At 41.7% G+C, this 14906-nt stretch overlaps 1 protein-coding gene across 6 annotated transcripts in view; it reads right to left on the reverse strand.

Annotated features, from left to right (window-relative positions):
• The window catches only part of CRACR2A (calcium release activated channel regulator 2A), a 55200-nt gene extending 45484 nt beyond the window's left edge, over window positions 1–9716 (reverse strand). For 4 of the 6 annotated variants that reach the window (XR_015801265.1, XR_015801266.1, XR_015801264.1 and 1 more), the window contains exon 1: window positions 378–2934. Coding sequence is in view for 1 of the 6 variants with exons in the window: in XM_014891540.2 (XP_014747026.1) it covers window positions 378–545 (168 nt within the window). In the remaining 5 variants the exon portion in view is untranslated. Of the gene's footprint in view, window positions 1–377; window positions 2935–5045; window positions 5474–9613 lie in introns of those variants that run through there. The other 2 variants (XR_015801267.1, XR_015801268.1) reach the window with 2 other exon arrangements.
• Between the last annotated feature and the right edge of the window lie 5190 nt (window positions 9717–14906).

The following is a 14906-nucleotide window of genomic DNA, read 5'->3' on the forward strand; positions in this document are numbered from 1 at the left end:
AAAGACTTTATTTACACAATTTTGCTGAAAAAAAGGATCAAATTGGCAGACTGAATGCAGTCCTGACACTGTGGCAAACCGCAAAGTAATGAATTTAATGGTGTTTCCATGTTTTCAGCAAGAATAGAAGTGAATTCCTGAGGCATTTTTTAAAACTTAATTTACTTTGATTTTCCACTTTTTTGTTGCTTTGTCTGTGAGAAAAAAAAAGCAAGCATTATGTAACACTTAAAAGATATTATTTTAAATCCCACATATCTCTTTAAAGTTATGAGGAGGGTGTTAACATTTCTAACTCTAAATTAGTCAGTCTGAACTCATTAAGGGTTTCAGGAGTTTCTCTCATTGTGCATTTCACATAACTGATTTTGTTTTACCTGCATGTCTTGACGAGTGACGAAGCCTTTGCCTTCCAGATCACAAATCTGAAAGAACTCTTGTGCTTTTCCCAGCACAGTTAGTTCTGGGTCTTGTTCTCCAGTCCTGCTCCTCTCTGCATCTCCTGGTTGCATAGGACTGGTGCAGTCTCCTTTTATTCTGTCCATGGTTAAAATCTCAACTCACGAATATCTTGGAATGCTGCTATCCCATTTACCCATAAATTCTGATCTGAAACCTGTGCATGGAAAAAAGTAAGGAAAAAAGCAAATCAGACTCTCTTAATGATGCTTTCCACAATCTCTTAGCAACCATCTCTTTAATTAGGCACTAAAGCTTAGAAGAAGCAAAAGCTTTTTGAAAATGCTTACTCTTGATGGGCAGCAGTAAAGACATTGCAAATTGGATGATGAACAAGGAAGGGGGAGTCTGAGGGAAGGAAAAGACAAAACTATCTCTGAAATGGAATCTCAAAGCAAAATCATCCAGTTTGACAAGAAATAGAGACAAGAAAATTAACAAGAAAACACAAGAAATACAGGTAAAGGCAAGAGTAATTTAAAGTCACTACAACTTGAATTCATATATTTGTTTTGAAATTGTAGTTCTTATCTAAGTAGGTCTACCTAAAGTAAACACAAATTTGTCTGAAAATTTTTAACAGGACAAAGAATTTTGTAAGGCATTTGACTAATATAAGAGAATATAGCCTGATTCTGATCCAGTATGACTGGCACAACGTGGAGTAACTCCAGAGAAGCCAGTGAAAATTGTTTAAATATGGAACTTATGTTGTCTTCAGAGCAAAGACATCAGCATTGCATGGATGTGAAGGTAGAATATGAGGAAACAAGACCTTAGGCTTGTCTATGCAGTTTCTTAAGGTGAAAAGGCTCTGATGACATAGAGCAACTCAGTCTGTTTTACTCTATGCATGAGTTCAAACTTGGCACTCTTGGAACACAGCATCTTCTAAGAACTTCACAGAACTCGCATAGCTTCCCACAACAAAGTGATTTCTCTGATAGCCATGGGCCAGGCAGTTGGATTTACTGCAAATAGGCCATTGACTTCAAACCAAACTAAGATTTTGGTGAGCAAATTACCTGCCCTCTCTGAAACCATGACAAAAATCTGCAAACATAGGTAATTTTCCTCTCCCTCCTCTCTTTTATCATTCCAATCGTCCCAGTTGTTCAAATACTTTCCAGAACTTAAATAACTTTGGCTACATGGCCAAAGAACGTGTCAGAATCTTGCTAAGCAGCGTTACAAGCAGGAGAAGAAAAAGCACTCTGAGAGAAGCCAAGGGATGTCTAAACCCAGTATCATGCCACCTTAGGAAACTCCTCCCTCAGAATGGGTCTTGCTTGAATTTTAATGTACAGCTGTCAAGGGTGCCTTATAAACACCAAGACCTCTCTGCTGGGGCAAGCCACACTCCACACCCCAAGAGGCACCAAAGCCTGTCAGAGCACCTATGCCAGCAGCCCTGGATAATTAACAAGGCTAGAAAATACTGTCATGGGGAATTCTGGTCACATATAACAAGGGGCTTTTGCCTGTTACAGCTGCCTGAACAGCTGTAATCTCTTTCTCTTATAAGGAAAATTTCTGGCTCAGAAAGTGTGACCAACATTCAGTGGCTGGGAAGATACACAAAGGAAAAGATTACTCCATAATTGTCCTGTTTCTTAATCCCTCCCATGACGTTTCCAACACCAGTTAAAAACAGTATATGAACCAGATGAATCTTTGCTCTGTTGTGGGTATAGGCACCCACAAGTGGATCAGATGGAAAGCCACAATCAAACTACACTGGTGTAATAGTCTGGATAAAACTCTCCTTTCATACTGCTTTTATATACCTGAACTTCCATTACTTCAATACAGCTTACTCCTGGCTGACACCAGTGTATGAGGTAACAAACCAGGTCAGCAGTTCCCACTTAGCAATGACACTAACGTACTAGATTTTTTTCCCCAACCATTTCTCAGAAGGCCACAACTTCAGGAACAGGCCAAGCTAATCAAGATAATAAGTGCTGCTAGTGCCTGCCTCTGCACAGTCCATTAGACTTCCTTAGGAAAGAAGAAAAACTATGCAAGGAATAGATAGCCCATTGCAAGTGAAAGACCAGAAATACAAAACCAGATTAAAAATGGTGGAACAAAAAGGCACTATATACTCTTTGATAAAGTTGTTTGCAGTGAGCAAACAGTACAATTCAGCAAACATCACCATGCCTTCTAAATACTTCCATACCACAAAACGAAATTACATGCATCATGAGAGCCTCACCTTCTTATAAGTTGCCCCACCTTTTATACACATCATAAAAACTTGCTACACAGCGAGTGTCTTCAATACAGCAGAAAATTAAATAAGAGCATCTGCAAAAATTCTTAATCCTTATGGCAGCTTCTAAAGCTGATAGAGTTCATTGTAATTCCTACAGTGTCCTGATACTTTGCAAATGCTGGTAATAACATGAAAGATTAAAACTGCAATTTGTCCCACATTACTGAATCAGCACTTATTAACTACCTCAAGGCCAGTTTCCAGTAACATAGGTAGTTCCATTCATTCATCCATCTCCTTTAGAAAATGAATGGCTTACAAAATCAATTCTATTAAGACCTTTGATATCCATTCTGTTAGCTACAAACACACTTCCCTGTGCAAAATAGGTCATATCATGACCTGATCCAAACAAATATAGCTCCAAATACTAAACAAGGATCTGTGATTTATGAAGTTTCTGTCCATTAATCATGAGGTAAATTTTGGACAGGTCTGCAAAAGGCAGGTTACTGTTACTATTCCAAAAGGCATTTTCATCATTTCCACTCAGGTCTACAGCAAATCACCAAACTCTAGAAGTACAAAGCAATGTTGAGCCACAGATTTCACAAGTCATGATGTGCAACAACCCCATTCTCCTTACTGTGATAGTTAAAAACCTAGAGAGCTGTTTTGCCTGCCCTCATATCTCTTTAGTGGTTAGGTTTTAGTGAAATATTTTTCTTAGCATGTGTCTACAGCTACAAATTTTCTGCAGTACACTTCAAAACATATCATCAGCTGAAAATATAGTAAGCTTACTTAATACCAAGGTCACCTTGGATTTATCCAAAACACTGCTATGAGAGAGAGCACTTATGTCTTACAAATACTACAAAATAAAAAATAGATTGCATGCTTTTTCTACAAGAAATATTTATTTCCTACAACCAAATAATCTTTGTTAAAATAACCCACATCTGCAGTGTAGCATGCCTGACACATGAACAGGGAAGTCTTCAGAAATAACTTAGTGTCAGAGCTAGTTACCTTTCAGCATTGTGCTGAAAAGCTCCTAAAGCTAAAATGTATCACCACAAGGAAGTCATCCTGCTCCAGATTGCTCTGCCCTGATTTTGAGCAAGTATTCATCCAGTTATATAGTGAACTCTGTTGTAGAATCCTTTCAATTGAAACTGGAAAGTTATAGTTTGTTTAATTTCATTAAGGTCAAGTGGTCCATCAAGGAAGAATTGAAAAAAGCAGGACCTATAGAGAATGACAGAGGAACGGGACTGCTAAAGCAAAGAGAGAACAATAACCAAGCTCAAATTCATAGAAGTTTTCTAGGTACAAGGTTGGTGATAAATGCTCCCTATGCACATAATACAATCCACAAGAAGCAAACATGTCAGACAAGCTAGACATGAAAACCCACCCAAGGATGAAGAAGGTGGAGCACTGAATCCCTGGCTGCAAGAGCAGTACAGTTCTGCCATCATGGAAGAACAGACCAAACACAAGTCTGAAAATAATGGCTGAGGAGATCACTCCTGAGAAACAAGACTAGATCAGTGGACTTCAGTGTTACTTCTAGTCATTTAAAAAAAGATTTTATGACCATCCAATGTAAAAATTCAGGTCCCACACTTAAAACAACTAGCAGAGATACAAAGTAGTGTTCTCAAGAAGATACCTGTTTTTTTCTCAACTATGACTAAGACAATCAAACTTTGAGCTGTCTTGGAAGTATTGTAAAGCTTGGCCTAACCATATGGACACCTAGACACAACTGGATGAATAAAAGGGGACTTTCATTCCTCCAGTTTTGGCTTTTCAAGTAAAAAGATGCAAGTCAGAAAATCTTGTGATGAAATGTATCATCAAAGCCTCTTCCACACAGTCTGAATTCACTTCTCTCAGGATGTGCACGATCTCTCATGACTCTTCATCTTGGGAGATTGTGCACCATGAAGTGGGTGTGCAGAGTTTAAATCCAGAGGGAGAGATCTGAGGCAAGCTGGAGTTCCTATGAGGGACCACAAGAAGATAGTCTGAAAGAAATGTGTCATGAAAATAATTTCAGGGGAGTAGCAAAAGCAGAGACAATAGAGGAATCCTACATCCACTGGCCTGTAAAAGAAAAAAACTAAGTCATGTAGAAATTCCTTTCATCTAAGTAGATTTGTGTGGGAGAACCAAATTCTGTTTAGAATCATTCTTAACATACTGTTTAGATTCAGTCTTAAGAGAAATTCTCCAGTCAGACCCGATTAGCTTTTAAAGATTAGGAGAACCATTAGAATCACCTACTTTGCTATCTGCAAGCTTAAAGCTTCATTTATACCACAACAAGGTTTTAAGTTTCCATAAAATTACTTACAATTTATTTCAAGGTAAGGGACCTCAGCAGAAGTCAAGGAGGAAAAAAACCTGGGAGAAGATACTGTGTGTTATACATACACCAAAGTCATATAAATGAAATTTCTCCTTTTCAGAAGATTACTGGTTAAGGAAAAAAAAATTTTAAAAAAGCCAAAACAAACCTTAAAGCTAAGAAGAAGAAGAAAAATCCAGATTATATATCTGAAGCAGTGTCCCAACAATATTAATTGCAAAACAGGAGAAAAACAGAAAATATGCGTGAAGTGATTAAGGATTCCAAAACAGATAGCCAACTACTCCCCACCAGCCACTTGTTCACAGATGAATCCACAAATACAAATGTTGGGGAGAAAAAACGAACTATGTCAATTTTGTGCACTATGATGCAGCATTCCAACTCTGACTGGTGAACATGTCTTCATTAAACTTTCATTTTTATCTTTTGCATCCAAGCAACTAGTTTTCACTGGGCTTGCAAGAAAATTTTCTTCTCCCAAAGATCAGCTTCCCCAGAGGAAGAGGAAGACAAAAGATCTCCTGCCTGGCTTCTTGCTGGCCTCTACAGAAGTAGTAAATAAAACTAACCATGTATGAAAATTCAGACACCTAAAGTAAGCAGGCATATTCATTTATTCCCCATCCTGCTCTTCAATATGAAAACACTGACGAAAAACAACTAACAGGATATTTATTGCCTAAATAGAAGCAGTTCTTAGGGGTCCATACTAAAAAGGCAGGATGAAGTGAAAATGGGCCTGCTAAGTGCTGCTAGGATCCTTGAGAAGTAAGGCTACTCTAGGTAATGATTTTAGCAGAAATACATCTTTTCCTCTTCCTTCATTGCTTTGGGTGCTTCCTTTTTAATGAAGGGAAGAAGTCAAAAGCTAAGAGCTGCCTGGAAATGCAAATTCCTTATAGAGGGACACTGAATTTAGGGGCAGCAATCATCATGGAAATCACTGTTGCAGAATAATCAGAAGATCATCAGAACTGAGAGCACCCTGCCCGTAGTCTCTGCAGGCTTAAAGACCCATTGTCTCCTCTCCCTCCTTCTGCCCTTTCTGCCTTATTCAAGAAAACCGATTCCAAGAACTTTTCTCCCTGCCTCTTGTTCCTTGCCTGCCTGCTGGCTGCAAGAACCAGCAATGTCTTCAGAAACTGCTGACCTACACAATACCTGAGCAGGATGGTGACACAAGTGTGCCCAGGGATGTAAAAACTATTGTTAAGAAGGAGCATCTTACAACATACACAACACATTCCAAATGTAGTGAAGTCAAAACTGAGCTGAGTCCATCTGACTGCAAAGAATCACAGAATCATTTATGTTGGAAAATGCCTCTTAAGCACAATTTATTGTGCTGCATTGTTCCAAGTACTGAAATTAAATGTGATTAACTATATTGATAACAGCATTATATTAGTAAGTGGTGTAACATAACGTTCTGGCAGGAAATACTGCCAATTCACATGAGCTGTTCCATTTGTAGACAAATTATTTGCACTGGAAACCCCCTCCCCCTGAAGGAAAGACCTGCAAAAAGTTTAAGTTAAATAGTATATACCCCTTTTAATTGTCTTATCTTTCAGGTTTCCTAATGACTCACTGCTAAATGGAGCTACTTTCAGCTGGTGAAATCAGGTTGACAAGAACATCTTTAAAATACACCATTTTCACAAAAAAAAAAAAACCTTGAAATATTCTGCCTCCTCCAAAAGTCCTTGCTAAAAATGTAACTTCTGAAAAAAAAGAATCAGAACCTTTTATCTTCCTGAAAACCAACAACAAATTGGCTTGAAGTCTAAAATACAATCTCTATTTCTAGTTTTTCAAGTAACGTTACATCTTTAACCTAAGTTAAAGGATTTTGAGATGCAAATTAAACATTCTCTTCAAATAAGAATTCATTTTTCATGAAAAAAAGTTAGTAGAAAATTTCTACACGGCCATGGACCTTAGAGGACCCAAGTTAATGCATATTCCACTAGAAGACAGAGAGACATATTCCAAGTGTTTCCTTAGTTATTTGGCACTCAGTTTGAAGCCAGGTTGGCATGAATTATTGTCTTCAAAACGTTCATATTTTCTAAAACTACAAACTTGCCTTTGGAAAATATCTTCACTTGAGTCAGTGGGAAAGTTTTTATGGGGCAAGAGCATGTCAGTGAGGCACAGGAATATTTAATTTGCTAGTCCACCGTTTTTCTACTGCAAAAAGTAATGGTAAAATATGATACTAAAAGAGTCATATTTTCCTATATGCAGAACAAGATAACCTTCATGCTATCTGCTCTGCACAGCTCACTTCCAAGGCCTTGGAAACACATATAAGCAAATCCACTTATCTGTGTTTGATTAGGAGGCTTGGTGTACTTCATCCTGTTCAGTTGTACAAAAAAGTCTTGCAATGTAAACAATTAAAAATGCTTCATTACAGATTCTTAATTGGATTTTAATTCAGTCCTGATTTTGAATAGAGATATGATTTCCACATTCTGTGTGAGCCAATTACTCAGAAAGTTATCTTTACAATTGTGCAGGATCCCTGACTTCATTTATGCGGCTCTTCAGTTAATGGAGCTCCCCAGCAAGACCCTTCACTTTCCTTGACACCTCCTCTGTGAGACTAAGGAATAAGACGGGTCCAAAATCTTTAAACTCTGTTTCAATCAGACACAGATATCCTGGTGCTTCTCCATGGATTAGGTCATGAACAGTGGAATCAATTACTTTTTTACATCAGGTTTAACTTGAACCGACTAAATCTGCATTTTTCAACATGAGAAACAAAACCCTATAGATGTGTTACTCCCAACTTACATGTTGGGACTATATGCTTGTATATATTTAGACTGCAAATTAGCAAGTGGTGGAAAGGCAATCAGGGCAGATCACTATACTCTTTATTCCTCCATTTATCCACCTAAAAAGTTATGATATTATTTGTCAATGAACAGAAATAGGAGGAAAAGAGAGACCTGTCAGAAGCAGCACATTCATCCTGTGGCCTGAAGAAACCACAAGCAAAGCTTGCAGAGTGATGCTCTTTAGTGCATTTATTTCTGCTACTTGTTTTACCACTATCTTCTAGTCTACCACAAGATAAGAGGAAAGGGTGGTGGTGGCAGCAGATATAGTTCACAAGGAACCAAACATACCTCATTCATTCCAGCAGCAGTGAACTTAAGTCTCTGAGAGCTGGCAGACCATGAGACTGTAAACTATTGCTGCCCTAAATCTCGTTTACTACTTAATCCATTCACAGAAATACATCTGCCTTTTTGTACTTCAAACTCTGACTTTTGATTTCTTTTCTTGGTTTCATGGAAGATGAGAATCTAGTTTAAAGACCAACATTTAATTTTCAATTTTGTACTTCTGGGTGTAACAGTTCCCTTTCAATCTGTACAATTACTGAAGCTCAAATATGGGGATCAGAGTTCTTAGAACAACTCACAGAAAACCAATAAATTTTTACCCATGCATCAGAATAATTCATGCATTCTAAAAAGAAAAGAGAAACTAAGCTGAAAACTACTGTTGAAAACCACAAAGTTGCAACTAAGAAAAGAGATGAGCACATTAAATTAGCCGAAGTGCTCCAGAGGGATTTCACCATTCTCCCAGTTGTGACACTACCCACATTTCACTACATCCAGTCATAATCTGTTCTACTGGTGTACATTAAGCAATCTATTATCCCGGCAGCAGTACATTTCTTTTATAACTGTCATTTACAGTCATCATAAGCCTTCAGTATCAAGAAAGACAGAAAATGAAATCAGAGATCACATAAGTGCTACAGCAGCGTAAGAGTGACACCAAACTATCGCAGGGGGGACACAGGAATCATCTCCACAACCACCAGGAACAGCACTGCCTTCTTCAACAAGCACTTGGTGGGCCTGCAGGCAGTCACCAGCTACAAACTCAGTTGTCTTCTGAACCTGTATGGAAGCGAAAACCCGCGGGGCACCTCCCGAGCCGGCCAGGCCAGCCGGGGGTTTCTCTCGGACAGAGCCCGTCAGCCTCGGCACGCAGCTACAGGAGGCACGGCACGGCACGGCACGGCACGGCGCCGGCCCGCCACCGGCACTTTTGGGCACCACCTTTGGGAAACATCCCGCGTGTGGGAGGAGTCACGACAGTCGCAGCCCCGGCTGGGAGCTGTCGCTCCCCACGCCAGCCCCGGCCCCACGGCGGAGCTGCTCCCACGGCGTTCGCGCCGCAGCCGGCGCTGCGGGGGCTGCCCCAGCCTGCTGGATGCCGCTCCCAAACACCTGCGTGCCGCCTCCCAGCCTGGCAGCGAGCTGAGCGGGGGCCCAGGGCAGCCCGTGCCCCCCGCCCTGCCGCTGCCCTCGGGGCCGGAGCCCGCCCGGCCCGCCGGGCCCTGTGCCCGCGGGCACCGCGCAGGAAGCGCCGCTTGCGACAGAGCGGGGCTCGCTGCGGACAGCGGGGCTCTCTCTGCAGGGCACGGCGAAGCGGCGGGAGAGCGGCCCGGCCGGGCACGGATCTCGCCGGCCTCGGCCCCAGCTCCTCCGTCCCGCGGTGCGGCCCCAACTCACCTGCGCCGCCTCCGCCTCGGGCTGGCCCGGCCGGAGCTCCCCGGGCTGGAAGCGAGAGCGCGGAAAGGCTGAAACCACTTTCCTAACTTTGTTTTGAGCACGGGTGACATAATCGGGCGAGGCGGGCTGTGCCCCAGGGGCGGGACGCCCGGCCCGGCCTCTCTCCCTCCCTCCCTCTGTACCTGCAGCCCGAGCCCGGTTGCCCCGCCCGGTCTCACCTCGCCTTGGGCGGGAGCGACTCGCCCTCGGCGAGATCAGAGAGCCAGGGGAAGGCGAGGAGAGTGAGCCTTCCTTGGTCCCTCTTGCAGCCAGGGCTGCGTGCGTGATGGTTTTCCAAGGTAAGGTAGGGGAAACCTGAACGGCTCCGGGCAGGAGGGTTTGGAAGGGCACCGGAACGCTCATCCACAGCAAGGTGCTAAGGTGGTGACCAACCCACATGGAGCTACTAGGACCTCCCCACCTTCTCATCTCAAATTCTCCAAGTTTTATTTGCAGAAGGTGGCAGTGAGAGACAGAACTGGTCCATGTTTGAGTCAAAGCTTTCACTTAGTCCAAAGTAAATTTTGAAAAATACCCGCTTCTGGGATCAGGTTTTTTCAAGTAGTCCCAAAAGAAGAGAAAACATAATTCAACATAATTCTCATTACTGTAAGGTCTCTCAACTGCAGAAGAGCTTCTAGGGCACGGTGTCCAAAGAAGGCTTCACCTCCCTCTTCTTCATCGGATGATTTGGTTACAGACACGTCTGTGACATCAACTGCACTGGTCTGTTCTCGTGTCCTCATCCGTGCTCTCCGTGGGTTCAACTGTCCCAAGGTAAAGCTTCAAGCACCCAAGGCAGTCCTTTTCACAATGTACATGCCCTCCTACTTGCCTTCCCAATCCATCTTTCCTGAACAGCCTGTGAGAAAGACCAGCAGGTAGTCTGCCAAATACAGACGCATACATAAGCCTGATAAAACTACTTACAAAGCACTACAAGTAATCATTTAAAACAGTTATTGAACATCGAGTTGATTATGTGCTTTTAACTAGGATGGCTTCAGCAAAGGGAAATATTACTTCACTCGTTACAATGATTGACTGTAGGCTCAAACAAGCTTGAGTGTCGATTTACCATACAGTTACAGTTTGACAGTTACTGCTCACATCCATGCTGTGTAAAAAAGGGAAATATTTGAAATTTGCTTACCACAGCAGCTGCCTTATATGTACTGTGGGTGAAAACAGGCACACAGGTACTTATGAAATCATCAGCATGCTGAATAGCTAAAATACTCTGCACATGCTGATTTGACTCAGCCTAACTTTTCTATTTAACCTTTTGCTGAGTAAAATAGTGGGTCAAAACCAGAATTGCCTTTCTTTTAAAAGTGTGGACAATCTTAAAGACTCTTTCAGAGAAAGGAAGGCATACTATCAGCCACAATGTACTAGACATAAATCAAAAGCTTGTGAAGAAACTAAAGACAGCATATAGAAAGTTTCAGAACAGCAGAGAATTTGGGACGTTCATAGGGAGAAAAGCGCACTAAAATAGCATTTGCAGACTTAGTGGTAACTTTCGTGTATTAAGACTCCAGGGAATATATCTTAAAATTGAAGACTGCTTAGGTATCTTGTTGCAACCAGTCATTCCATTTTTTTTCTTTACCATTCAGTATGAGGCAGCTTGAACTTTCCAATTTCTGTAAGAAAATTGTGCGGCCTAGTAAGCAATAGTAGAAGAGCTGGTCAATGAAATTTTCTAGGTCTTGTGTGCACAGCTAATGCTGTTCTTATATATATATATATCTCTGAGTACTTTGGAGCTGGCCTTAGAGAGCCAGCTAGAAATGGCCTATTGCTCTCTGGTTTTATTCTCTCTCATAGCAAAAAGTTATGGACTGTGTTGCACTCATGTACTGCTGTGATTTCTTTCAGCAGTTTTTGATCATATACCTTCATATGCATTCCATTCCCTAGCTGGTGCTGGTGGAGACAAAGACCCTAATGGACTTGAGCAGCCACAATTTGTTCTTCAAGAACAGCCAGAATCAAATTCATTACCATATCACTCTCCTGAGTAAGTGGATTGAAAATCAGTGAACTCATATACTGTGATGTCAGAGACTGTGACGGTAACTGCAAAGAGAAAAAACAGCCTAAGAATAAATGTGCATAGGCATGAATCTACTTCTTAACACAGATTACACTACAACACAAATTAGTGCTAAATGGAATACTTGAAAGAATTAAACCCTTTTATACAGGTCTAAAATTATCCTCTATGAAATCTAGACATAAATTCGCTTTATTTTCTTCAAGGACTAAAAGCAGAAGACTTTGAAAAATACTGGTGTGCAAAACATATTGTCTGGAGCTAGGATCCTTCTGACTGCTATGTTTAATGTACAGCGAGTTAGAAACTGGATGACAGTTTCTACCACTGGGTTATACAAATGCCAGAACTACAAACAGAAACATGTGGTAGGCAGAAGACAGCTTGCAGCTCTTAAATCAGGAAATGCCAAGTATAATATAAAAATAAAACCACCACCCTTTAAATAAAACAGGCTGTATTTCACAGCCTGTTTATTTAGGGTGATGTATGTTTATTCCAGTCTGCAAAGCCATCATACTGCTGGGGTACAAGGGGTCATTTTCTTCTGCATTTAGGCTGTCAGTAGCAGGCCTATTTTGTCTTTCCACTCTAATGCAGCTTCTAATTGCCTATGAAATTGCACCACCCTGAGGGAATTTCTTACTAACATTCAAAATTGTGTTTTCCTTCTTTATGCTCAAGGATCAGAGGAAAAGTTACAGAACTGGAGTCATAAACATACTGCAAGAAATTTGCAGATTTACAGTAAACTTTACCAGAAATTTACAGCAAAATGGAAATTGCATTAAGTGACAGGTAGAAAACTAGAGGCATTCCAGCTTGACCACCTCTAGAGTCATCTTGACAGAGTAAAGGGGATACACGTTAGACTTCATGCTCATGTCACCTGCAGTGCAGTATGAGTTTGACTGTGCTACACTGGAAAAAGTAAATGCGAGACTTTTCTAAAAATCAAGATTTAATTACAGAATTAATCTGGCTGTCATCTGCTCCAACCAACCCCTTGCTCACAGTAAAGTCAGGTTGTCCAGGGCCTTGTCCAACTGGAATTTGAATATTTCCAAAGGTGGAGACTCCACAACCTCCATGGGCAATCTGTTCTAGTGCTTGGCATTGCACACAGTAAAAACATTGGTTTTTTAATATTTAGGTGGAGTTTCCAGTATTTCAATTTGTGTCCATTGCCTCTTGTCTTTCCACTTTGCAGTATTCAGAAGAGACTAGCTTTGTCTTCTTTATACCCCTCCAACCAAGTATTTATATACATTGATAAAACTCCCTCCCAGACCTTCTTTCCTTGAGGCTGAACAGTCTCTCAGTATCATCCCAAATGTTTCAATCCTTTAATCATTTTAGGAACTGTTTTCTGGATTCACTCCAGTATATCCATGTCTCATACTGGCAATCCCAGGACTGCCTACAACACTCCAGATGTGGTTGAGTGCTCGGTAGAAGGGAAGGATCATCTTCCTTAATCCTGCCAAAGACACCCCTGTAACTCCAAGGGAGCTGGCTATCACACTGGCCAGCTCCCTTCCTCGGGGATGCATCCCATCAGGTTCTATAGACTTAGAATCACAGGATATGCTCTTAGAGCATCATCCAAATGCTCCTTGAACACTGACAGGTTTAGTACCACCACCAGTTTCCTTGGAGAGCTTGTTCCAGTGATCAACTACCTTCTCAGTGAAGAACCTTTGCCTAATGTTTAATCTGTACTTACCTAGTGCAGCTTCACTGCATTTCCTTGTGTCCTGTCGCTGGTCACCAGAGGGAGGAGATCAGCCCCTCCCCTCCACTGCTTGCCTTCAGGAAGCTGTAGGTTGTGATGAGGTCACCCCCCAGCCTTCTCTAAGCTAAACAAACCAAGGCAACTTCAGCCACTTCCTCTTAAGCCTTGCCCTTAAGACCTGTCACCACATTTGTCACCGTCCTCTAGACACACTCCAATAGCTTTATATCTTTCATTTATTGTGGCACCCAAACCAGCCCCCAGCACTCGAGGTGAGGCTGCCCCATCTCAGAGCAGAGCAGGACAATCCCTTCCCTTGCTCGGCTGGTGATGCTGTGCCTGATGCACCCCAGGACACGCTTGGCCCTCCTGGCTGCCAGGGCACTGCTGACTCAGATTCAGTTTGCCAGATTCCCCCAGGTCCCTTTCCACAGTGCTGTTCTCCAGTTTCTCATCCTCCAGTTTGTATGAATAACCAGGATTACTGTGTCCCACAAGGAGAATCCAGCACTTGGTCTAGTTAAATTTCCTGCAGTTGGTGATGGCTCAGCTCCCCAGGTCTCTCTGCAGGACCTCTTTACCCTTGAGGGAATTCACAGCTCTTCCTAATTTATTATTATTGACAAACTTACTTACTTACTGTACACTTCATTCCTGTTTCCAAATCATTTATGAAAACAGTGAAAAGCACTGGCTGTAAAATGGAGCCCTTGGGAATGCTGGTGGTGACTGGCTACCAGTCTGATTTACCTCATTTACCCAACATATTATGGATTTGTCTATCTTTGTGCTGGGCAGTTGATTGAGAGTAGTATCAAAAGCTTGGTAAAATTCCAAAACTCCACATTTACTGGCTTCCCTTGGTCAATTAGGTGCGTGACCTTATAATGAAATGAAATTAAGTTAGTTAAGCTGGACTTTCCCTGTGAACCTGTGTTCACTATAATCAACGGCTGGACTGTCTCTCAAAAAACTTCCACTATTTTACCAGGCACTGATAAGTAAGACTGGCAGGTCTATCATTACCAGGGTCTTCCTTCTTACCCTTCTTGAAACACTGACAGCTTCCAGTTCACTGAGACCTCTCCAGACTCCCAAGACCACCGAATAAAAATAATGCAGAGAGGTCCTGTGATAATTTTGGCCAGGCCCATCAGTATCCTGAGATTAATCCTGTCAGGCTCCATAGATCTATGTGCATTCAGCTTGAATAACTAATCTTGAAAAAGTCCAGGGGCAGCTGGGAGTTCATCATCCCCTCAGTCCTAGTCTTCCAACACAGATTTTCTGGGGCCCCAGAGCCCATCACTGGTGTTAAAGATAGAGGCAAAGAAGTCATTAAATACATCGTCTGTATCCCTTTGTATTTGACCCCGCCAATCAGAACCAGTGTTCTCTCTGATTTTCTGTTTGCTATTAATATATTTTAAAAATCCTTTTTTGTCCCTCAGAGTGCT

The sequence above is a fragment of the Sturnus vulgaris genome, chromosome 2, assembly GCF_052056855.1.
Source record: "Sturnus vulgaris isolate bStuVul1 chromosome 2, bStuVul1.hap1, whole genome shotgun sequence".
NCBI lineage: Eukaryota > Metazoa > Chordata > Aves > Passeriformes > Sturnidae > Sturnus > Sturnus vulgaris.